This window comes from Alligator sinensis, unplaced genomic scaffold, assembly GCF_000455745.1.
Source record: "Alligator sinensis unplaced genomic scaffold, ASM45574v1 scaffold1584_2, whole genome shotgun sequence".
NCBI classification, from domain to species: domain Eukaryota; kingdom Metazoa; phylum Chordata; order Crocodylia; family Alligatoridae; genus Alligator; species Alligator sinensis.
This window is the reverse complement of record NW_005842864.1, coordinates 239,584-265,428: the sequence shown is the minus strand read 5'-3', so window position 1 is coordinate 265,428 and position 25,845 is coordinate 239,584. Positions and strand designations below refer to the sequence as shown.

The 25,845-nt window shown below is 47.2% G+C and overlaps 1 protein-coding gene across 6 annotated transcripts in view; it reads right to left on the bottom strand.

Moving 5' to 3' along the window:
- The window catches only part of ARHGEF6 (Rac/Cdc42 guanine nucleotide exchange factor 6), a 49,234-nt gene extending 33,735 nt beyond the window's left edge, over positions 1 to 15,499 (bottom strand). For 3 of the 6 annotated variants that reach the window (XM_025191858.1, XM_006035657.3, XM_025191859.1), the window contains exons 1-3: positions 14,947 to 15,499; positions 13,664 to 13,747; positions 4,222 to 4,306 (exon numbers count right to left, since the gene is read on the bottom strand). In XM_025191858.1, the coding sequence (XP_025047643.1) occupies positions 4,222 to 4,306; positions 13,664 to 13,747; positions 14,947 to 15,111 (334 nt within the window). In that variant the 5' untranslated portion in view covers positions 15,112 to 15,499. Of the gene's footprint in view, positions 1 to 4,221; positions 4,307 to 6,860; positions 7,039 to 13,663; positions 13,748 to 14,946 lie in introns of those variants that run through there. The other 3 variants (XM_014525693.2, XM_025191861.1, XM_025191860.1) reach the window with 3 other exon arrangements.
- Positions 15,500 to 25,845: the final 10,346 nt, after the last annotated feature.

The following is a 25,845-nucleotide window of genomic DNA, read 5'->3' as shown; positions in this document are numbered from 1 at the left end:
ATTCCTTTCAAATCTCAGAGTGGTCCTGTGGGGCAGGAGGGGGAGCGGCACTCAGTCTTGAACATGGTCAGGAAGGTTTGTTGTCCAACACCTGTTGCAATTAGAAAATAAAGGACCAATTCCTGCAAAACAAGGCTGCCCTCGATGCTCGCTGCCAGTGTGACGGCGGATATTCCACTCAAACCCACTGAGTTTAGTGGGAGCGAAAGCAGCTCTCAGCTGGTAGGACTGGGAGAATGATGAATCAATTGGGATTTTTCCTCCCTCAGGGATTTTCTGTCAGACAAACACCAACTGTTTCAAGGGCCCTCTAATGATCAGAGTCAGCGGGAGCTTTTAGTAGCAATTTGGAGTGATTTTGCTTGCAGGCTTGCTTGGACTAGGAACTGCTCTTTTGCTCCGTGCTTGTACAACCCATTGCATGACCGGCTCCTTGTCTGGGTTTGCAGCTCGTGAACACCATTGTGACACAAGTCATGAATCGTGTTTGTGCCGAGGTTAGCACGCTCATTCCCAGTCCCCATCACTCTGACACATCCTTCTGCCTCTGTTGTTGGCTCTCCACACGCTTTCCCACCCCTAGACAATGCAACGGCCTGATGCACGCGCAGTGAAACTAGTTCAAGGCTCCTGGAATTGCGATGGTGAAAGCAACAGCAATCAGTGCAAAGCAATCGGCTTTGCAAACACAGGCCTGTTTCCTGAAATGCCCTGACATTTGATCCGCAGTTTCAGCTGCTTTCAGTCTTCTTGGGGCTGGCAAACTGGCTGGGCTGGCCTGTTGCCAGCCTTAGCTGTTCCTCCCCTGATCTGTTCTGAAAAGAGAGGACATCAGCCACAAGTCTGCATTCCCCGACCAACCCGAGCAGCAAGTAGCAGCTTGGGGAAATGACTCGGTTACTGGAGGGGTTACAGTTTTACCCTCCTCCAATTCCTGCGTTTGTACTTTTATAAACACCAGCAGCAACCTCAGGACAAATGTAACATCGACTCCCACGGTTTGGCAGGAAAACGTATCATTTGTGTTGCATCACGTTAGCATCCTATTTTCTGCCTGCTCCAAAATGGAGCGTTGCTGAGTGCAGCTTGCCATATGTTGTTAAAATATGGTTAAAATAAGCTGAGTTTTCTGTTCAGAGTCTTATATTATTTGAAGCACATCGTCATCGTTGGGTGCATTATAACATTATAGCCAGGTTTTTTTCCAAAATTAAAAAGCAGAGCAGTTGGTCTTGCTAATGTTCTGGAGACAGCTGCTGCGTTCTGCAGATATACAGTTATCCTGCATGACGGCATCCAGGAAGCCACAACAGTCTAGGAGCGTGCCCAGGAATACAGACGATGTCTATAGGCATCTGAACTCCCTGAGGACACAGCTGAGAGCGAGGAGGCTGGGAAGGGTGTGAGCAGAGCAAATAATAAGGGCTCATGGACAGGCAGGGAGCATCGAGGCAAGCTCCCCTGCACTGCTCTACTGATGTGACTCAGCCTTGAGCTGGAAGGGCTGCAGGCGGTGATGTCTCGTCCTGGCATGCCGTGCAGTCCTTGGGCTCTGTGGTGCAACTGCCAACCTGGGAGCCACAGTCTGGGCCATCTGTGGTAGTGGTTTGTTGTCTAGGGGCTCCTTTTCCTTGGGAACAAGGCCAAACCACAAAAAAAGGTTTGAAGATTTAGAATGTGCTTTTTACCTCTGCCATTTTCCCCAAAGTTTCTCTCTCTCTGAATGGCGGACGATATCCAGTTACATTACCATTTACAAGGGGAAAAACCAGATGTTCAAACACACGTTTATCACAAAGCCGCCTGAGAGCCCCATTCCCCACCCTCCTTGGTAAAGTAACAACGGTGATTATTATGCAGCAAAATGAAGCCTTGACTTTTATGCACTTTTCATTGTCTGATTGAAGCCCTCTGTGCTGCAGGGCTGGCAGGGGACGCCTGGCTTATCAAATGAGCTCAAAGCAAAGCTGTGCTTTGGCAATGCAGCTGCATTGCTACAGATGTGGAGGGAGAGAGGCAGCTTGCCTCCAGCAGGGCCAGCAGCTGCCACTGCTCATAAAAACAACACTAAAATCTGCCAAGGAAAATATATGTCCACTGCTATGCAGTCAACTGTGCTGCCATCAGTGGGTGCTCTCCACCCCAGAGGTGGATGCATTTCAGATATTCCACATATAAAGAGCTTGTAAGGCACTGTATATCCTTTGGACTGAAGAGTGCTATATAAAAAAATATAAGATGACTTTTATTAGCATCTAAATGCTATAAGGACTGATGATCTAAAACTGCCTGAAGAGTTCACTGACACTACAGGCCACCTTGGGCTCTATCTACTGGTAACGCTTCTGTTACCGCATTACTGCCCTTCCTCCTCTCCAGCTTCGAGATGCTTATTGTGGAGCTATTTTACTCAATGGATGTCCACAGGCAATAAATAGTTAACGGGTATGTGAGAGGGTCTCAACGGGTTGAAAACAGACTTTGTGTTTCTTCGAGGTTGTCCTGTTCCAACAGTTCATCCCCTGGCTGAAACAAACCTTGATCGATGAGTTCACTAATGATTTCCATAGCAGTTAGTCGATAGCACAGAGCCCGAGCTCCGGTATCAGAGACAATCAATGCTGAGAAACCACCAGATCCTGTTTGCATGCAGATTCGCCTCCTGCACCTCCCAAGTGACCTGCATTTCATACTAGCATCCATTGACTCACGAGATTTCTGAACTGGGTCAGTGGGTTCTCTTCATTTAACAAACCATTAAGAGCCTTTTAAAAATCTGCGGAGGCTGAAATGCCGTTCATAGGCTTCTCGGGCAGCAGAAGAGGGGAGCTGCAGAGCCCGAGCAGGCAGCCTCAAGCCCTGTATTTTCCTGGAGCGGCATTCAGGAAGGAGAGTCATCTTAAAGGGATGCACCTACTCGATTCAGGCCCCAAATCTTTACCGTGGTTGTTTTGCATGAATGGGGCTTTATAAAACCTCAGATCAGCCATACTGTTTCCATGGCTTTATAATCCCACTGAGAAGGTTTTCTCTTGGCTGTCAGCTTTCCCCTGCGGCACTGCACCGCTGCAAGAGAGCCCAGCAAAAGAAACTAGAAAGAGAAGTGAAACTGGTTAGGCTGTTGTCAAGAACCAAGCCCAGGAAGAAGCGGAAAGTCAACAGAGTTGCAATGGTGAATAGTAAACAGGGGGGTTTTTGTATTCTTCTGGACTGTAATAACTAGATGTATAATTTGCAATGTAATAAGGAAGCAGGAGGGGCCTTAAAGTGCAGCATTTGTGAGTTTAGAGACTTCTCCCTGGGCCTTGATCCTGACACTGGATCCCCTTGGTTCCAGGGATCTGCCCATGCCAATCCAGCTGCAGGATCAAGGCCGTAACTGTTTTCTCTTGCAGCCTCTTTTCAGATCCGTGACATGTAGATCTTTCCCCCAGCCCACCCAGTAAGAGCATCCTAGCTGCTCTCGTCTCCAGGAGACACTCTGCCGGTAATTATTTCCAATGGTCAGCGCAGATGCAGGGAATTCTGCCCACGAAAATAAAGTCAATCTGTTTTTCCAGCTCCAGAGTATTTAGCTATTTCCTTCTGAACCTTCTGACTTGCAACCCTATTGGGCAGGAATTAAAATAAGTCTTTAGTGAACAGCTAAATGCTGGGCAGAAAAAAAATAAAGCAAAGCAATCTGCTTTGCCTCAATGCCTAGCTCCTCTTCTACCACCCCTGCAAAGACTAACGACAGTGGCACAAAGCACCCACCGGGCATCTGATGTCAGATCACGGCTGCACAGCCTACGGATCTCAAGAAGGGAAAGAAAAGGTCACTAATACAATTTACGGAGCATCTGGTTTGTTCTGACATTCAGCGAATGCATAACGTGGATAGCATGATTTCACATGGACTATTTAAACCCGAATGTTTCCATTTGGGGGGCTAGAAGCTCCTTTACAAAGCCCCCTTTGCAACAACCCACTTGATGCTGTCGGAAGAGTGTAAAGGGGCTTTCGCATGAGTATCCAGCCCCACAAGCACACACGCCAGACATGTATGCTGCATTTAAATCCATAATGTTGAGCCCACAGTAGCCAGGAGGTCCCTACAGACAGTCCTGTTTGCCAAGCTTCTGAAAATAAATTTAAAATGCTGAATTACCAGAAAGGCCAGGTCACACCCACAGGCAGGATTTGAACAGGAGGATAAAACGTTGGCTAGCCCTTTCTTACCTTCCGTGGCTTTGTTTACAGCTGATAAGGTATTCAGGACCCTGGAGAAATTCTCTCCCACATACAGATCGTGTGCCTCAAATACCTGTGAAAGAGGAACTTTGTCAGTGTAACACAAAATATCTTACTAGCGCAACCTTACCTTCAGTCAACCGCGGCGATTACCAAGTAGTTAGGTACAGCTGGCGTGTCTCTGCAGGGATAGGAAGTTTGTCTGGAGCTGATTTGTTCAACTGGCTTTCTAGCTGGAGAGTTTCTGGGGTCCAGCTGGCAACAGGTACCGTAAAAGGGGTACGTGCCTCCGCGGTAGCGACAAACAAGGTTCAGATCTCGGAAAATTGGGCGGTTTGCTTTGAGAAGAGGTAGCTTTCCACTACCAAGTCAGTCATCGAAGCCAAAGGGGCCAAAGCTGCGAACAGCTGCAAAGCAAAGGTCCCAAACCCGCCAGAAGCTCTACACGGACAACACGGCACACTCACAAATTACTACTACAGGTGGCACACGCTGGTTGTACTGGTCGTCCAGTATAGAAGATAGTCCGTCCTGAAGAGTCGAGTTAGCAAAACTACATCTAGACGGGGGTGCTAAAGGTTTTTATGTCCATGCCAATGCTTTACTGGGGTCACTGGATCTTCTGGACCTGACCCTGGCCTTCTCCCAGAGGTGAGGCAGTCTGGTTTTTCACAATGCTAGTCACCACCCCGCTCCTCAATACAGGAGAAATTTATTCTAGATCCTACGCAAATCCTTGCCCTTCTTGACGTGATGCACGGAGCATGTTCTGGGTGTGAACTTTACCCTAGCCATGCACAAAACACGCTCCAACACAAGGCACTCTCTGCTTGCCGAGAGAGATGCTTTGGCTCGGGACTTAAGCTACAGATCTGCAAACCCAACGAGCCTGGAAAGAGCTTCATCCCTTCCAGCCAGAACATCCATTCCCTCAAAGTTACCCTTGGAATAGGGGCTCAATCTTTTTTGCTTCCCATATATAACTGTGGATGCATTTGACAAATTCTTTATAAAGCATTAGTGAAAAGTGCCCCGCTCCAGGCTCCCATAGTCTCCTCTGCTCAGCAGATCTGCCACACATATCAGCACAGTACCCCAGTACGGACACATCGCACAGTTGTCAATGAAGGCAGTAAAACGAGCTCTTGGCTTTAAAAAAGAAATCAATGTAAGCACTTGCTACCTGCAGTCAGGCTTTCTAGAAGAGCATTATCTATCAGAAGAGGTATTAAAACCAGCCGCAACATTAAAAGCAGACAGCTGCAGCGCGCACACTAATACTCACACTCCAGTAAGCTGAACGCTTCCCGATGCCCGAGGAAGCTCCCCGTTTCTACTGCGCTGCTCTAGACTAACCTGTGCTTACAAAACTCAGGGAGGTTTTTACATACCTGCAGCTACTCCAAGCAGATGGGCTAATATCTGCGTTGCATTTACTCTCAGGTCTGTTTCTATGAGGGCCACGGAGATGCCATCCTCTCTCCGACGGGAGAGATGGGCAAGGAAAGCCCGGCAGGACGGCGGCCGTCGGCAGTGCCGACCGTGCGTGATGTGACGGTAGCAGGGCGTCACTCTCCTGCCAAGCCAACGATCAAAGTAAACACGGGGGTTGTGATGTTTGCTGCCGTTTCCCCGGGTGTGTCATTTTCTCAGTCATGTCCTTTTTTTTCTTCCAGTTCAGCAGTCCAGGAAAACAAGCCCGGACTTGAATGAGCAGCATTGATATTTTAGAAAGGAGCGAATGAGGGAAACGATGCAAGGGATCGATGCTCTCTCCATGCACAGGATGGATCTGCGAGGCTCGCGTACCTTGAGTTAAGTGCGTGCACAAATGCGCATGCATCTAGCCACAGACCGTGCGCGTGCATGTGTGTATATTGAAAAATCACAGGAAATGAGGGTTGAAGGGCCCTCCAGGGGGGTCACGTCTAGTCCAACCCCTGCTCAAAGCAGAACCAGCCCCAAACAGGCCGACAGCACAAGGAAATCAGACAACTTCTAGGGCCGATCTAGACCGAGACACTGACTGGACGAGCCGCCGCAGAATAAGAGCATCCACGTGAAGAGCCAGTCCCGAGCAGCAACTGCAACTCACTGCCCGTTCCTCTGGCGCGGCTGCAGCGAGCAGAGGAGCTTTCCCCGATGATTTCCTCCCGGCCTCTCCTGCAATCCCAACCCAATGCACCATCTCCCTTTTTTTTTTTTTTTTTTTTTTGCATCGAGGAAGAGCAGCAAAGCCAGGAGCAAAACCCTGCCTGATGTTTTCCCCGGACTACAAAAGAGCAGGCCAGCTCCTCCGCTGCAATCGGGGTCCTACCCCGTCTTACACGCGCCGGGCGCGTTTCCTACGCGAGGAAAGACACGACGTGCCGTCCCCCGCACCCCGCTCCGGCCACACTGGGGACAGTCGCATAAAACCTGCTGGAGGGAGCAGATTAAAACCAGACTGGAGCATCCTTCGGGGTGCAAAAAGCAGAGCACCCCTCTATTGCACAAGAGCTGCTGTTTCCTGGGGGAAAAGAGGACGGCTTAGCAAGGGGATGGGGACCCGACAAAAGATTTTTCCACCCCCGGTCTAATGCAAGATACCGTATTGACCCAAAGAGCCGTAATGCAAGATACCGTACCGCCCCTGCAGCGAGGCGCTGGCACACACCTGAGCATGCACACCTGGGGGCGGATGCCCACCGCCCTGGCATCACCCCGGCCCGCAGCCACCTGCTGCTCCGCTCGCGGGCGCCGGGCACTCACCGGCCGAGGCGGCTCCGGGCGGCGGGCGGCGGCGGCTCTGACCCGGAGCCGGATCGCGGAGCGAGGAAGGGGAAGTGCCAGCGAGCGCCTCCCCCAGCGCGCACGCCGCCGGGCCGGGCCGGGCCGGGGAGGAGAGGAGAGGAGCCGAGCCGAGCACAGCAGGGGCTTGCCTTGCAGCCTCCCCCGCCTGCACGGGGCTCGCACCAAGGAGCAGCGGGCTCCAGTCGCAGCAAGGGGGGGCTGATCAAACAAAAAAAACTTTCTTACTAGATTGGAGCAAGCTCCCCGAGGGGGTGGGGAGGTGCAGTCTGCATCCTTGGAGGGGTTTAAGGCTGGTCCCCCTTTCCCCACCCTTGTTTTATGAGTGCTGGAGGCTGCAGGGAGAGAGGAGCAGGGCAGGGGGATGCCTTGGTGAGACCCAGCCCTGCTGCTGCATTGGAGTTCAGGCTCCAAGAAACCGTGCCCCCCAGCATCCCCTAGCCAGAACCTCCTTCCTGGTCCGAGCGATCGTGAGCTTGGCCAGGAGGTCCAAGAAAAGATCTCGCCTTAAGGAAGCCTTGCCTCTAGTGTCACTTCCGGACCATCACGGCTACAAGATCACCCTTACACTGCAGATCCTTGGACAAAGAAGCATCATCCCTGCACTAGCAACTGGCGCAGGAGGCAGAAAGTGCTCGCCAACCTCAAAAAAGTCCTTCTAAAGCTGTGCAGAGCAGCCACATCTGGGGGCTGGGTCCCCGCAGGACAAGAGCTGAACAGTGCGGCCCATGGAAATGTTTGAAATGGCATGAGCAGATGATAGGACCCAGTACAGGTCTGGCTGCTCAGCGCTGGCAAAGACACAGGAAATCGAATGGAAAGCCCAAGATGAAGAGAACAAATGCAAAAAAGACAACAGACAGCTGAACCTAAAGTGTCAGCATCTTGTGTGCTCTTGAAGTGGAGACAAATTGCTGCGAAAGGGGCTTGTGAAGGATCCACAAGTTAATCAGGGAAGTGACATTTAAAAAAAAAATAAAATGTCCTTGCCACGTAGCAAACTCCAAGCCTCTCTGCTTTTTGTGTCCATCTGTTCAGTTAAAACACTCCTTCCTTGAAGTGTGAAAATCCCGGTACACTTCAGCGAAGCAGTTGGCTGCATTTTGGAAAGGAAACGGATGATAGAAGTATTGGACAGAGATCAAATATTAAGCCGGAATTTGGGCCTCAAATCTGCACACATTGATGTACGTGTTTTAAGTACATGGATCGTCGCGTTCAAGTCGATGGGACTAACTCTAAAACATGTGCATAAGCATTTGCAGAATCGGGGCCTCAAACACCCTAGCCCAGGTTTGTAAAGTTTGCCCAGAACTGCAACATCCAGGTGGCACATTTTACAAACCGCGAGGTATCTCCAAGGCTGGATTCCTCCTGCTTTAGCCCCGGCACAGCCCATTCTGCTCCTGCACCTCCCTCCAAACTCGCAGATAGCTCCGGCAGCGGCAGGTTCAGGTGTCCTGCCATCCTGCAGAGCAGAGCTGGGGGAAATGCTCCGCATTTAGATGACATTTTGAAAGCTGGAAAAAAGCTGGGGAACGTTGCAATGCACTTTTTGGACCATGTCTAGACCCGGCGTGTTTAGAAGCCAGGTTGATTCTCCTGTCTTGCCATGCTTCGAGTTCGCGTGAGCAAGGCGTTGCAGGATCTGAAGTTGTGCAGAAGTTAAGGAAGAGGAAGTCGAGGCTCGTGGGCCGGTTACTGGGACCCTTTCCTCTCCGAGGTGGGCTCTGCAGTCGCACACAGGGGCTGGGGTGGGCTGGTGCTGCTCAGCTTGTCCCAGCAGCGGGCTCACAGCTTTTCCTTCTTTCCCTCCATGCTTTTGAGGGGGAGGCAGTGAAAGGGGATGTGAAAGGGCAACCTCGGCCATTTCAGCTCCTTTTCCCACCTCCTGAGAGACACGTGTCCTGTGACTGTGCAGAGCTCATCTACATGGGAAATAACCTTCAATCCTTCTCGTGTCCTCTATGTATTCCCACTCCTGGGAAGACTGGCAAGCAGCGCCTTAGCACCGGCAGGTGGGATTCAGGATCGCAATAGAGCTGGGACCGACGGTGTTGCCCGACCAAGCAAGCAGTGGTTGGTATAGATATGTGCTGAGCTCCCGAGTTGCAGCTCTGCAGATCTCCGACTGAAACATGCTTCTGTTTCTATTGGATTTATATGCCACCCTCTTTTTACAAAGACTCGGGGTGGCTTACAGAAGAGGGCAAAATAACTTGTGAAAAATCAGGAAATGAGGAAAAAACCCAGGAAAAATAAAATAACTTAGAAAAGCCAATAGAGTAGTGAAATAAGCTATAGAGCTAAACCCCTCTAAACAATACCTGAGCTCAGCCTGGCCTGTTAAATACCTGCCCAAGTAGGACGAAGCTCTTGCAGCACTTCTGGAAGATGCCTGGGCATGGGCTGGGGCCGGTCTCGAGGAGGAGGGAGCAGATCGTCCTTGTCTGCTTTCCTGCCGAATCCAAGACACTTTGGATGGTAAAAGGGGGCAAAGAGGTCTATGTCTGCAAACTCACGTAGGCGAAAGAGGTCAGCATCCATCCCTGCTTTCTCGACTGCCCATTTCTGCTGCCTGTCAAGTCTCTATTTAGTCGGCTGACCGAGTTTTCCTTTCCAGCTGGGTGAAGCGCTAGGGAAACCCTTGCTTTTGGGTGCGTTATTGATGAAGTGCCTTTACAGCCAACTGAAGCCTCCCACAGCAGAAAAGCCTGGCCTTCCCGAGCGCTGAGAACTGTTCCTGCGAAAAAGCATAATGGCCTTTTTTTGTATCTATGGATGCTCCAGACCTCTCAAAGAGGGAATACATAATCCATGTCCTTGAGAGTCTCCTGCAGTGCCAGTTTATAGTGTTCATGTCCAAAATCGACATTTCTTGATAAAGACGATGCACTTCCTTAGATGCACACCCAGCGCGGCCTCTCTCTGCTATGGGGAAACATCGCCAGTAGCAATCCTCACCTCTGGTTTCCTTTCGAACTTCCTCTGTTGCTGCCGCTCGCAACGGGAACTACATTTCTGATCTGTGAGACATGGACCTGACTAGGGAAGGACAAGGGGGCTGGGAGAGGTAGGCGCCCGGACTACATTTTGCAGCCATCGTCTGCAGAACGCGCTAGGTTGATGCTACGTTTCGTAGTTGATGTTATGGCCATGTGCTGACTGCGTGAGAGAGTTCACTTTGTCTTTGATGGCACATGCCATGTTGGGTATGGAATGGGAGTTTTCCCTGTTGTCAGAGGTGGGAGTTTTACCATCAATTTGTGGCTGACCTGCATACAGAATTGTAAAGCATCCTCTGGAGCAGCAGCACCTACTTCAATATTGTCATTTGGTGACAAGCCCATTTCTTCTTCTGGCTCCAAGCGCCGTCTTCCCCCCAGAGGCACACACTCCCCATCTTCCTCATATTAAGAGACACTTGCCCTGAAGTCTCGTGACCTAAAAACCTGGATCCCAGCACACGGCGACTGAGCAAGCTTTCTCCCGTCTTGGGGAGAAGATGCTGTATCCTTTCGACGCTGCTTGGCCGGCAGCTGAGATGACCAGGTAGCTAGGAGTGGGATTTGCAGTCACTCTATATTCCCGTCCTCTTCTGTGCAGTGTACAGCAAGGAAGTCTGCATGCTAGAAGTGAAATCTAAAGAAGGAAGCCTATCCAGGTCCTGTTCCTCTTTGGACTGTGGATACAATCTGGAAGCTAATATCAAAACCAGAGGACTTGGCAAGTATAACATAGCAAAAGGTGCAACAACTTCACTAGGTGTGCCAAAGAGTGTTTCCAAGGGAGAAAAGCCTCTAGAGAAAACGGAGACAGTCCATCTGATCTCTTATGTTTCAGGAGCAGAGCTCCGAGAAGGATAATGAGAGGGAGCACGCTCTCTTTAGATACTGAAGCTTGCACAGCTGGGCTGCGATCCAACTGTGGATCTGCGAGATACTATTTCACCTGCAGCAGCAACTTGTAGCCAAGCTAATTGGTGATGAAGAAACCCTTGCCAGGTCTGATGCAACCCGCAGGTCTGTTAGGAGATCAGGGATTGACCCTGACTGGGACTCCATCCATGCCCATAGGCATCCAGTAGATGTTTGATGTTCTCAGGCCTGCTGCAAAATCCGGCTTTGGGCTTCTTTTTGCTGTCAAATTCGAAGTCTTTGGAAGCAAACGTGAGGCAGGTGTGGAGCTCAGGCCCAAAGCCAGGATCGGAGGTTCCTGCAGGGTACTCTTCCTTTAAGCTAGCCGTCCCGGAGCAGACAGCACCCTTTATCTTGGGCTCTGGTTCTTTGAGACACCAGACCCGAGAAGCTTCACTGCCCGGGCTGCTTGCAGTCTGCTCTTTGGGCTCACGTACCCTTGGGAGCAACGCGGTGCAAACAGACCGCCTCAAAAAGACAATGGCCTCCAAACGAGGACGCAAGCATCCAAGACATTGGGAAGACCGCCAGCACAATGCGTGCTGCTTAAAACGGGGTTTCTGCGTGCGGTCTGCCGTGATCCTTCCTATCCTGACGCTGCTAACTGTCCCAATCGTGTATGGCCCTGTGATTCTTGAGCCACTGCTATGGATGACAGGGATAAAAAGCGTGCTGCTGCGACGGGAAGAAAACCGAGAGGGTGCCGCGGCCCCGTGCCCTCTGCACTGCGCGGACTTGCCGGGGGTGCACGAGTAACCCCACCAAATGAGCTGCATCGGCCAGTGCCTCCCCACGGGTGAAAGCCTCCGGAGGACACTCAAGAAGCCAAGTTCCTGTTTTCGGAAATTGTGACAGTACGACTGCTTCTGGTGCTGCACGAAAACCAGGAAGCATCTTTTGCATTTCTATTAGCGCAATGTTTGCTGAATGAAGCACAAGGCAGGGTGCTGGAGCAACCTGGGGGCAGCAGACCTTGGGCCCCTCTATACCTAGTGGACATACCGTGGAGACTCTGGCTTTTAGCCCCGGAGAGCCCTCCGTTTTCTGGTGTGACCGCCATGCGAGGGGCTTTCATATTGGCTCTATGAAAGGAATGGAAAGTTTCATATTTTGAGGATCAAAGGCTGGATAAATGATACCTGTAAAGTGCAGAACATGAAGGATTCTGTAACGAGGAGAAAGGGAAAAAGAGCAGCTGGGGACAGAGCAAAAGGCACGGTGTGAGGTTGGATTTCAGTGTTACCAAACCCTCTCAAGATCACGAGTTGCTTTCAAAAACCTCATGATTTTTCAACCAAACAACACCTTCTGGGTTCTTTCCCCTTGCTTGATGGATGCTTTTGAGCCTGCAGCATTCATGTATTATTCAAGCCTTTTTCTCCCACATGCTAAAACTCTGATTTGTATTTTTTTTTTTAAATGAGAGCTGAAACACCCAGGTCATCACACGACTCCAGCAGCTGGGGATTTCAAAGAAAATGTCGACCGTCACAAGAATCAGGATAAAAAAAATCAGAACTGGCAAACGCTGCCTCCGTGCCCCGATCAGGTTTCTTTTGGCTTCAACGAGCAAATATATTTGCTCTGAAAACTAAGCTGTTGCAGCCGGCAGCAGGTTTCCGGCACCAGATTGCTGGGAAACAACAGGTTGAGGAGACAGTTTTGGAAACAACAGAGCTGCCTGCTCGGTAAGGGCTTTGACAAGCAAACAACTCTCCTTACACAACGTAAAGCTTCAGGTGAAAAGAAGCAGCACCGGCTGGGTCTTCTCCTTTTCCCGTGGAGTCCACGATTCGTTCCCGGTAACAACTGTGGATGGTTATTGCCTGCACAGGAATTGAGCATTGCATTTTTTCCCCCCACCAAACCATTAGGAAGTCGGTGACGATTTTGAAAAACGACGGCTGCTTTCCGTGGGACGTTGCCGATGTGAAATACAACAGGGCTTTTCTTCATTAATGGCATTTTACACTAACTCGAGGGAGGCCGCGCAGCAGGAGCGAGCACATGCAGAACAGCTCCTGACTCATTTTCATACCCTGCGGCAGCTCGTTGTGTAAGAGCACACGCTAACACACAGTGTGCCTGCGTTTGGGCACAGGGACTGGCCTCGCTCAGCGACAGGAAGGCTTGCGGGTATACAAAGACCTCGTTCTTCTGTCCCTCCTCCCTTCCTTATGTCCTTTGGCAGGACTCGGGCTCTGTGTAAGAGTATATGTGCGAGACGCAAATGTAGAAAGTTGCCCTATCGGGCTCACCCTTTGTGAAACGATCCTTTGCAAGGGAAGACACGGTATCAACCTACAACGCTCCGACTGTTATCATCCGATGCAACTAGTTAACGCGGGGCTGAAAACGGGGTGACCTCTCTCCTAACACTGAAAAAAATGATTCACCGGTCCAACCAGCTTACTAGCATGCATTAGGAAGACTGCGTTATATTATTATACGTTCCTACCTCAGCATTTTGCTTCGTGTCAGAGGCTTGAAGGGCAGTATGTTCAACTCCGAGGCATTATATATCCCACCGCTAAAACCTTGTGCAGAGTCCCTGTCCAGAATATTAAATGATCCAGGCTCTCATGCATGTTGCTAACATAAAGATTGACAGTAACTTCAGTTTCCTGGCACCTGACCTCATTTAGGAATAATTACAAATCACACAATTAGTAGAGTGGGGAAAAAAAAAAAAGAATATAATGGAGACTAGTAAAATGACTTACCTCTACTTGCAGGACTGCACAGCTTTTCAAGAACTCCTGAATGTTTCCGATGCAATCCTCTTCATTTTTGGGCTCCAGACAATACTAAAGAAGCAAAATCCCCCACGGTTACTGTAGTACCTTCAGCGCGGTCTGCATGCTGGATGTTTGACATGTGTGTGATCTACGCCAAATTAGGGAAGCTTATTTAGGGGGAGGATGGGGGTGGCAGGCAAGCTGTCGAACCAGGAAGAACGAGCCACTGGAGGAAGTGATGCATAAATCTAAATGGTCGGCATCTTGTTTTTGAATGTCAACATATGACAGTGCCCTAAGTGACAGCGAGAAGCTCATGACCTTTCAGAGCACGCTGCCCCAAAGCACCACGCATGCCATCAGAGGGGCACATCACCTAACACAAGGGCCGTTTTCGAAATAAAAGGTTCCCGTTTTGTAAGGAGGAAGGAACATATTGTTTTTGAGCCTTTTACTGAACAGCCTTTTTTCTGCGTGGCCATTTCTTTAGCTCCGATCAGGATCCTTCCTCTTTTCCCCCTCGCAATTATTTGTTGCCGATTTAGACTGCCTGCTTATGTACCCAGGAAATGGATGTACCGATTAACAAGACATTTGAGACGGATTAACTCAATGTACTGAATTGGCTGAAAATGGCGGGGATGAAAAGTGCTTTTATTTCTGTTCGAGTCTGGTTTTTTACCTGGTGGGGTACAGGAAAATAACACCACTGTGCTTCTTTATGTAGTTGCACAGCTGTATTTACCAAGTTGTATTTAAAGCTCAAGTATTCATCGTCTGCATTATTTACATTGTGCTTCTCGAGCAGGGTGCTGCAGCACCCTGGACTGCCATAAGATCCTTTGGAGGGTGCCAAGGGATGCTGGACAATATTAGCACCGTTAGAGGTAATAAATGGAATTTTTTAGGAAGATCGATCAAGCTAAAATGGACTTTTGGTAGATTAAACGTTTCCACTTTAAAAACGGAAGAGCCCACATAAGGCAACCGACTCGAGCGTAACTGCAAGTCACACGCACAATACTGTTGCCTGATTTTGCCTAACAGAATAACTTATCAGCCAATCAAAGACAATCATTGGGTCACAAGATAAAATGCCCGAGTCCCTCTGAAACAGGCCTTCAACCCCAGAAAAGTAAAAGCCAAAATGCGCGGCACCTCCTGCTAAAGTAGACCACTCCGGGTCCACCAAGACGGGTCCTGCAGCAGCGCTGCGCCGCTGCCGTAGTAGGAAGTGAGCAATGGGTTACATGAGCGAGGTTGGTTACCTTTTCCACAGATCCCGGAAGAAGCCGATTACTCAACTTGCACAGCACGACCCCGTCTTTCAGGGAAGTTTTCAGGAATCCCTCTGGATCACTGATGATCTTTTTGGGGGAATTCAAAACTCCTAAGGAAATAAGCCATGTCACCGCTTGCTCTTCTGGGTTCATTGCTGACAATTCTGCCTCCAGTGCCGATCTTTTGTGCAGCAGCGAGGTCTAATCTAACCCACATCCGTGATTGCCTCTTCCTGCCTCTTCTGGGGCTTGCAGAGCTAAGGCTTGACACTTTTTTTTTTATTTTGCATGGAAACCCACTGACTTCATGGCTTCCATACCAGATTAACCCCAGTTAAAGAAACATGCTGCGTCTTATAGTGTCTCGTACTTGGTGAGTTTGCTTAAACTGAAAGTAGATCTCTGCGTTACACATTTGCAGCATGGCAAGGTCTAAAGGTTCGATCTTGCTTTATTTACGTATTTCAACCACACCCATCAATGTATTATCTAAGTCAGTGGTTCTAAATTTCTCCAATATCTTTCTCTGAATTTAGCAACACCCCACATCAGAAACTAATTTCACTTGTTTTTTAACTAATTGAAAAATAATACGGCAATTCTGCCACTGCAAAGAACTCAGAAAGACCATGAGAGGGCAGGTTTTTCGACCCTCTGGATTCTTATTTGAAGTCTCTGAGCTTATCTTGTAAATCAGGCAGGGATGTTTGATGTGTCGAACGGTGCTAATATTGTCCAGCATCCCCTGGCACCCTCCAAAGGATCGCATGGCACTCTGGGTGCTGCAGCACCCTGCTCGAGAAGCACAACCCTACTAAAGCGTGCAAGCGAGCAGCTCTGATGCATGTAACGACCCCTGGGACTAGTCTCACAAGTTGATACCAATGCAGAACAGAATTAGGCACGTGCTTAGGTCTGCGAACAACCAGAGCTATTGTTGGCACTTGAGAGGGAGAAAAACCAGAAAAAGGAAAAATCCTTGAAACGATGTTTTACTTTTCAACTTTGAAAATGTAACAAAAAGATTTCTAATATAGTTTAATACTAAAACTTCCATTTTCAAAATCATCTCTCTCGCTATATAGATATGTCTAGTTACATTGTAAGGTTTATCCTTTACAGATACTGTATAATTTTTTTCAAATTTGACCATGAATAAAGGGGAAAAAAATGTTTTGTGGAAAAATTGTACAACAGTTAATAATAACAAAACTGCCTCACGACAGGTGTTCAAGAGGTTTCACCTAGCTCTTCAGGACACCGCTATATGAACCATAAAGGCATACGGGTGTGAGATACTGCACTCAGTTCTGGATGACGACGTACGGTGAAATCACTCTCTTATAAGCCAAGTGTGGACAGTTAGAAAGCCCAAGGCTGAATCGACGCAGCCGCTGCAGGTTAGTCTAAGGTGCGTAGACTGAACTGATAAGCAAGTGAACAGACATTCACTTTTGATTCCCGAACTGCACCCACATGCCTGCAGTGGCCCAGGCCAGAAGCTGAGGGGCGCTAGAGCATGCCTTCCTGCTTGGCTGGAGCAGATGCTGGGCCAAGGCTAGTCTGCCTACCCTGCAAGGTGGGGGTTGAGGGGGAGGTGCAAAGCATCCTGGGATGCTGGGGTACTGTAAATTAATTTGGATCTGGGACAGAATTTAGATGAACCGATTTAACCGAAATCAGTTCAGTCGGATGCTACATCCATCCGGGTTTATCTTAAACCAGTTTTGGCCATTTTGAAAGTGGTTTACATGCACTGAATTTCTGTTGTGTTGCACATCTGAACCAGTTTCCGATCACTTATACCATTTTATGTGTAATTTCTGTCCTAGCCTGTACAAAGAGCCCAATAGTGTAACTGCAGCTGTTATCACCCAAGACACTAATTTAGAAGCAGGCAGCTGGCCTTTCTTCTAATCTGTTCAAAACTGACCCAACTCGGCAGAGCTGAAAACCTAAATTACTTGCAGCAGCAAGCTATGATTGATAAGGCATCTGGGGCAGTGGGGCTAGGAGCCAGCAAAGTCGCACAAGATAGTTGGGCCCGGGAACTCGGCTCCTTCCAATCAGTAACTCAACCCTCCACATTGTATGTAACCCTGCTCTTCAGGAAGCAGGCCTCTGTAAAAATAGCTTTAGGTTACAGATTGGGAGCTGTAGGCCTATAGCTGGAGATGGGTATTTTCACATCATCACCTCTGGGGAACTATTCAGACATAGCTGAAAAATAATGGAGGACCCTACACAAAAATGCAGAGGCAGTTACATGAGCAGTTTTATGCATGGGAGTTGTACTGTACCTCCTGGGTTGGCCCCGAGAACGCAGGAGCCGATCGTCAGACGGGGATGCTTACAGCTCAAGGGTTTAAATAACAGGCATTTTCATACGGATGACAACAAGCAGATGCACTGGGTTGTTTCCCTTCTCTGTCATTAGCTAAAGTGTTCTCAACTTCCCCCTGCTATTTAGGTGCTGCCCAAAGCCAGGACTAGGAAGCACCACTAAGAAACTTAAGGTTCCCGTCCTGCAGTGACAAAGCTGCGCCCCCTGCTTTGACATTTTTCAGGAAGGGCCGACGTTTCCCCCAACACGTCCCCCATCTGCAACGGGCCTGTTACAATCATAGGAAAGTAAGGCTAGATGGGTCTAGTCCAGCCCCCTGCTCAGGACAGGGTCATCCTTGGCGAAACCATCCCAGTCAAGTGTTTGTCTAACCTGCTTTTGAAAACGTTCAGGGATGAAGATGTCACAGCCTCTCTGGCCGGCCTGTTTCAATGCCTGACCACTCTCAGGGTCACCAGGTTCTTCCTAATCTCCACCCTGAATGTCCTTTGCTGCAGCTTAAGACCATTGCTCCTGGTCCTGTCCCCTACAGCCAGAGAACAGTCTGTCTCTACCCTCTGTAAAATCACTCTTCAGGTACCTGAAGATTGCTATTAAATTCTCCAGAATAAATAACCCTCATTTTTTCAGCCTTCCCTCATACGTTCCCCAAGCCCCCAATCATTTTTGGCACAGTCTGCTGGACTCTTTCCAGTCTGCTCACATCTTGTGTGGGTCTCAAAATTGGGCACAGTACCCCAGGTAAGGCCTCCCCAGCACTGAGTGCAGCAGAAGGATCACTTCCCTTGATTTGCAAGTGACTCTCCTGTTAATATAACCCAGGATGCTGTTGGGTTTTTTTTGCAACAAGGGCGCACCAATTGCTCACATTCATCTTAGTGTCCACTGTAACCCCCAGGTCCTTCTCTACAGTGCTGCAGTCCAGCTAGTCACTCCCCAGTCTGTACTCGGTGTGAAATAATTGCATGCACAAGCGCAGGATTTGGCACTTTTTGCTGAATTTCATCTGACCAATTTGTTCCTCCAACGTATCCAGGTCCTTCTGAATCCTAGCTCTGCGCTCCAGAGGATTTGCAACTCCACCTAACTTGGGGTTGCTTGCAAATTTGGGAAGTGTGTATTCAACCCCATTATCCAAATTGTTAAGGGTGTTAATTCCAGATCAGCTATGGAGAACCCCTCTTGATAACCTCCTCCCCGCCAGACATTGAGCTGTTGATGACTGCTCACTGAATACCATAATCCAACTGGTTATGTATCCATCTTACAGTACTTTCAACTAGTCCATATTTCTTTAATTAAATGAAAGTGTCATTAAAAAGTCTTGATAAATAAAGTCAAGGGCTCTCCTCCCACCCACAAAACGTCACCTTATCATAGAAGGAAATCAGGTTAGGCAGAGGAAGAGCAAGCCAAGCCAGCCTCCAGCTCTGAAATAGCACAGCAGGAAGAGGCAGTGGGTAGCAGAGGGCTGGAGAACAGCTGTCCAGCACTTCAAAGGCACCCCAACTGGGGTAGGCACAGCAGGAGACTCCCTTTTCACTGCCTGATCTTCCTTTAACAGAAGCCTCATTTAATTGCTTACTGCGCTTTTCGCTCCCAAAGGGTGCACCCTTGTGCTTTTAGGTATTATAGCTTTTAACAGCAGCCCTAGAACCAGAAGCCAAAACTGTTCCCCTCCCCCTGAACACCTGTTGAGCACTCAGTAGGACAAGCCTCTCAGAGGACTTATGAGCTTCTAAGGTGCGACAAGCAGACCTCAAATCAGCTGCTCCTGAAAGTGTTTTAACCAACCGTACCCAATTAATTTGAGAAACAACTTGGTTTCTGTAGCCCACTGGTACAAGTGCTGCAGCAGAAGCATATGACTTTATTGGCTTTGACTTCTTAGTTCAGATTCAAAGCAACAGATCACAATCGAGTCCATGCATTTTCCACTGTCATTTCTCATCACATCTGCATTGGCCAATGCACACACGGCGGTGTCAGAATTTCAGCTTTAGTCACAAGGTGGCTTCTGAAATCTAAGAGGAAGGTGGGAGGCAGTTCTTGTGATAAACAGATTGGGCTAGATCCCTCTCCTGAAGTGAGCAGAAAACAACAGATGCGTATTGGTTTTAGAGTCATTTCAAAATCACTGGTGTGGCTGAGGCAAGCCCGTTACCTCTCAGCTTGTTGCAAGGGGCTCAAAGTTGGTTCTGGTTTTCAAGGCTAATCCTTGTAAGTGTAGGACCAGCCCATTTGAAAAAGGCAAGCTTAAGGGCTGAAAAGTAGCATAAAGAAATTCTAAAGCTACGTTTGAAGGACCCCAGCAGAAAGTTTAATTTCAAGGGTGTGAACACATGACACAAACTGCCCAGAATGGCACTGACTGGGATTCGGCTCGCAGTTGGTAAGTGAGCACCAAAAAACTTTGGAGGTGCCTGGGCGTGGAGGACTTGGGGCTGGGGATGTCTGCACTTTTTTGCTTTCCTCTCTCGAACGAGTCCAGACTTGTCACCCAGACATGGCTAGTTTGCAGTATGCTTGCCTGACTTAAGTGACCATGGGGCTGGGGGCATACTCCCTACTCAACGGCAGCTCCCCAGTGAAGGACACAGCTGGCTGCTAGGGTAGCTTTAGTGAACAGGCTGCAAGGGAGCCTGATTAGAAGAGCTCTGGCTGCATACTAGTGGTGGGCATAGGAGGCAGATCCCTGTGACAGATCCCATCTACACCACTACACACAACACTGACCCAGTTCAAAACAGTACTTGATTGTCCAGGTGCATTGCTGAACCATCGTAGGCTGATCTAAAAACTTGACAGGTTTGCTTCAGGTTTCAAGTTACATTTAAACCCTTCTTGATACTGTATGTCCATGCCCCAACCAGCTCCTTAAATTTATCTGTTTAAGGTCAGCCAAGGCCTCCCCCTAACGGCTATTTGGAAAACAGCATTCATTTATGAATAGTAACTCTCCAAAGTCAGCATCCAGCAAGATGTACATGCATCCAGCTATGCTTAGATCAACATAAAAGAATTGCACTGCTCACAGAGAAGGCAAAATGCTTTAGCAGAGGAATTTAAGAGGCTTTATGGGGGGGGGGAGGAGGGTTTAAATGATAAATTTGTAAACCAATAAGAGTCTCTGAGCAGAAAATATAGTTCTGCAGCATTAGCTTCCAAGTGGCAAGATCTGTTGCAGGCTGTGTCATGTATATGCAATTTTCAAATTTGCAGCCAATTACAAGCTCCTTGTAACATGCATGGACAACCTCCACAGATAGACTTAAACTGTACAACTATTTTGTTATAGTCAAAGAAGAGAGCTATATCCATTAGGTTATTAAAAACAAATCTTTATTTTTGGTTTTGTAAATCCTTTTCTTCCTCCGGATGCTGGTACTTCAAATGCATTAAAGTTACAATGCCCTTTAATTTACCAAAAGAAATATTTGAATATGGAGACACCAACCGTAATAAATCAGCTTTAAAGGAAAAACTGTAGTGCAACAAATATATTTGATAAAAGGAAAAAGCTACTTACCTCTAATTCCACATCTCTGAAAATTGTTTTCCAATGCCGGCTTTATATTTGAAGTTATAGATTTCAAAATATATAATGCTCCCCACCTTCAAATATTTAGGGGGAAAGCCCAAAGGGCGTTCGTTGTCCATAGACACACTGAACCTTCCAAGAACTTTAAGATAAATGTCCAACAAGCGCAGGCAGACACGGTCCTTTGGGTAAATATGGTATCTTTTATTAGACCAATAAGGAGTTGGAAAAAATTGTTTTTTGCAAGCTTTTGGACACAAACACCTTTTTGTTTGTCCCCCAAAATCTGGTAAAGAACAATTTTTCCCACTATTTTAGTTGGTTGAATAAAAGATGACTCAAATTCACCCAAAGACCCATGTCTTCCTATGTCCTTAGACCAACGCAGCTACAACTAACAACCCGTACAACATAAACACCAACCATTTATTTAGTTATTGGGGGGGAAAAAAAAAGCATAAATTCTGAAATTTTCTATTAGATGTCAAAAATGCCAACACAACTAAGACCCATAACAGCCTTTTAATTTTCTGTCTCTTAGTTATGTATAAAGGCTGCCTGAAAAAAGTAGATTTTTCAAGTAACTAAGAAATCAGGTACCAACTAGACAGGTTTTAGGAAGCATGGCCCCACTGAGGTGCCTCAAGTAGGCTGCCTAAAGCTTTATAAGTATCACCTTTCAGCAGAACCCAAAAGGCAGAAACCCATGGTTGTCAGCTGGCATTACGATTTGGGCACAGTGCAACTATTTTTGCTTGGTTCTGCAAAGATGCTTTACTAGTGTTAGAGCCAGGCTAACTGACTTTATTACTTGGGTATTAACTGGAAGTTAAGGAATGCATTCTACATATGAAATAATTTGTGAATTCTGGGGGTGTAGGCCAAAACACTAACCATCATGAAATACTAAACCCTAGACACTGCAAAGCTTATCTACTACTACTAACTTCCAAGACTGCATTATGTTCATTAGACCAATATCATTACAAGCCCAAACAGGACCTGAAGTCAATACTCCATGAGCTGTTTGCCTTTAACATATTGGTCAAGTCCACAACCCACATATACTATAGAAAAATCAGATTTAAAATTCTTCATACTTGAGCAGCATGCATCATCATGACGCAGAACTTCAAGACCCAAAACTGATTTACAATGGCCATTGTTCTTTTAGCATTACAGAAGGCCACCTCGCCAATTTACACGATGTTCAAAATGGAAATGGCAAATTTACAATGCATTTAAGCACTGTAGAATAGTGAGGGGAAGCTGAAAGCTTTAGAAAGTATAATTAGCATAGCAGACACATGGGAGAATGAATACGAAGGATTAAAACACAGGAGATGGAGGCTTTTGCTGAACTAGTTAAAGTTGATGACTTTGATAAGTTAAGATTCGGTGTTTGCCACCCGCTCTAGACATGGATGCAGCACGTTACCCCCATCAACTGCTTCAAGCTGGTTGCAGATTCATGGAACTATTCATCTCTTCAACGTTTTTGTATCCATTGAGGTTAGGCTTTCCTTTTTAAAGAAAGCTTTAGTAACATATCAAAGGCTTAATTCTACATCCAACAAGCGACAAGATAGGACTCTAGGAATACATGCATGTCATAATGGAATTAGCAGAGTAACGCTTAGAGAAGCACTGTTCCAAGCCCTACACTCAAAGCTAACTCCACATTTAAATCTGAAAGCTGTAAAGAAAGATAAGGATTATGTTGCTGCTTTTTAGCCTACTCAGTACCATCTGCCTTCTGTTGCAGGCAGGTGTTATGTATCTTTTAAGTCGTCCTGTTTCTGAATCAGTATGACCATTTTGGTAACGTGTATGTTTTTTGTTTTTTTTTTTAAAATCAGCATTTTCTTTATACCAATATAAACTATTACGAGCTGTCCCAGTTCCTTCCTTAATGTTGGGGGGAAGAATGCAGCTTCACTCCCTGTTATGCATCTGAGGCTGAGGTAGGAGCATGAGTGTAAAACAGATCAAGTAATAATTAGATGGCCATAGGCTGTGGCAGTGGCATACAACTACATTTTTTCCTGTAAACACTGAATACCACAATCCACGGTGGGGGAAAGGCAGCAGACACCAGTACATTTTCAATCCTCTGTCTGCCTGTGTTAGCCTGAGAATAAGTCAAAACTTCAGCCACTCGTACACTGAAGCTCAGTTGCCAGCCATGTCATTTTCTCTTCCCCACAGTCTAATATTAATCCTGGCTGAAAAGTACACCCACCACCAATTAGAACCAAGCACTGCGTACAAAATACCGATGCTTGAAAAGTTACTGACACTGACATACTGGGATAAACACGGCATAACATGCTACAGAGTACACATTAAGTAAAGCCTAGAGATGCAGCCAGAGAAAAGACAACTAGGTTGTGCATCTCAACCTAGAAACACTTGAAGGCAATTTTGAAGTGTATCAGCTAATACAAGGATGTTAAACGATTCCAAGGTTAGATCTAAAGATCCACCCGCAAAAGTAGCGAGCATTGTGCCTCCAGCTAAAAAAAAGGAAAAAACTATAAACAGAAATCTAGCCTTGTTCTGCCATTTTAAAGCTAATTTCAGAGAACTGTCACAACTCAGACCATGCTGTGCTGCATAGTGTACAACTATTGCTTCCAGCCTTCCCCACAAGCTGTAAAATTGCCTAGTCAAGCTACAGAATTGCCTTTTTATATTAGCCAACATTAAACTGCTTCCCCAGTGTTTTAGTTTGCTAAAACTGCTAACTGTTTTTGCTTAATTTTATTTATCAAAACCTTTTCAGCCCAAAGAAATTGGTGTGCGTGCTATTAACAGTGGGATGGAAATATCTGTTCTACTGCAGAAACAAAAGTAGGTACTGAACTGGCTATGGAAGCCAGCCACTTGCACTGTTCAAGCTTCCTCAGAAATACCCATTAGTAATCTTTGGGGGCATAAATACCCCAAACTCAAGAACTACTAGTTAAAACCTCTTTCACCCTACCTAACGGTAACTTCTGAATGCACTGAACATTGTGATCAAGACCACTTTCAGAAATTTAAGATTGTGTCAGCTGCAAGTAGGTATCCTTGATTTTCCAACATGTATCCATTGTTCCATCGCTTTCTTCCAGTCACCCTGTAACTGAGGAAAGGAAGCATGTTAAAACACCAAGACAAGATTAGCTACATAATTCAGCCTTTTATAGCTCCATCCCAACAACTATCTCATTTAGACACTGGTGTAACCTTAGGCTGAAAGCTCTCAAGCAGCCCGTTCACTGCACCCGTACAGGCTGGGGACCGATTAGCTAAGCAGCAGCTCTCGGGCAAGGACCCGAGGGTTACAGAGGTCAAGAAGCTGAATAACAGCCAACAGCGTGGCCTTCTTGTGAAGAACGCTAATGGCATACTGGGCTGCAGTAGAAGCGCTGCCAGACTGAGGAACGCGATTCTCTTTCTGGCACTGGTGAAGCCACATCTGGAGTCCTGTGTCCAGTTCTGTAGTGGGTTGTCTATGTGCACAAATTGGAGAAACTCCAGCAGAGGGCAATGAAAATGGTTGGGGGACATGACTTGTGAGGAGAGGCTGAAGGAGCTGGGCTTATTTAGTCTGAGCGGGGGATTTAATAGCAACCTTAAACTCCTTGCAGGGTGGTTCCAAAAAAGGAATCTCTTGGAACACCATTGTTCTCAGTGGTGGCCGATGACAGAACAAGGAGCAATGGGCTCAAGTTGCAGCAAGGGAAGTTGAGGTTAGATGGTAGGAAAAACCTCACTAGGAGGGCAGTAAGGCACTGGAACAGGCTACCCAAAGAGATTGTGAAAGCTCCATCCTTGGAGGTTTTTGAAGACCCCACTACACAAAGCCTTGGCTGGGATCATCTAGTTGGGACTGGTCCTACTTTGAGCAGGGGGTTGGACCAGATGACCTAAAGTCCCTTGCAGCCCTAATTTTTTGTGACTCGAGATGTAGTACTGCTCTAAACCACTAATGACAAACTATCTGGAAAGCTAGCACTAGCTATGCCACAGATCTTTTAAGGCAGCAGTGACCTTCTGCCATAATAAAAATCAACCGCTGCTCTGAGACCTACTTGAATTGGCCATTCTTTCTTCTGTGGACACACACGCACGCACGCACACTACTGCTGCTTCACTTTTATAGTGTTACCTGTTCAACAAAAAAACAGCCTGCATCTACTTCCCTGGCAAGGAGGGCTTCCAGAAATGCTTCAGTGTAAAGTCTTGTGTAATTACATATATTGGGGGCTGGATTTGGTCTTGTGAGGTCCCTTCCAGCCCCTTATGTCTATGAAATATTTAAGTAATATGTAGATATACTAAAAAAAGACAGCTATTGCACGACTGTTGCAATGAAAGCTATTTCAACCAGAAGCAAATAGCTAGTACAACTTGTCCCCCACCACACCTTTGAGTCAAAGCACAGTTAGTCTCTCTTTGTGGGATGTTATTCAAGTCCTGTCTGCCATTTCATCCCCTAACACAGCTGTTTTTGCAGGCAAGTGTCTGGAATATGTTAAATGCATGCAAGCAGGACTGTGTGCATGCAGTTTGTCAGAGGCAAGCATACCAGGCCCCGGTACAGCAGAACTGGCCAATGACAACAAAGTCCAGTAATGATGAGCCTAGGAGGAAGATTTAGTTCCTCCAAAAAGGTTTCACATTTCTTTTATTGCCAATAAGGAGAAAATTGTTCACTGTGATAATTACAATTTGCCAGAGCTTAATTTGTATAGCTGGAGAAACGGATCTTTCAGGCTAGTGATCCGTATTAAAAAGTGATGTTAGCAAGTTACCATGGCAAAAGACTCACGTAAAGCAGGTGGAGCATTCTTGGGTCTTTAAAGGCAATTTTCACATTCTTTGTTTTGAGGGTCCATGACTGGGTCAGCCTTTAGCTCACTAAGTTTAAGCCTAGAGGAGGTGAAAACTATGATCTCATTTCTAAACTTTCCCTTATCTCCAAGCACCCAAGGTATTGGAGGAGAAAGAAAAT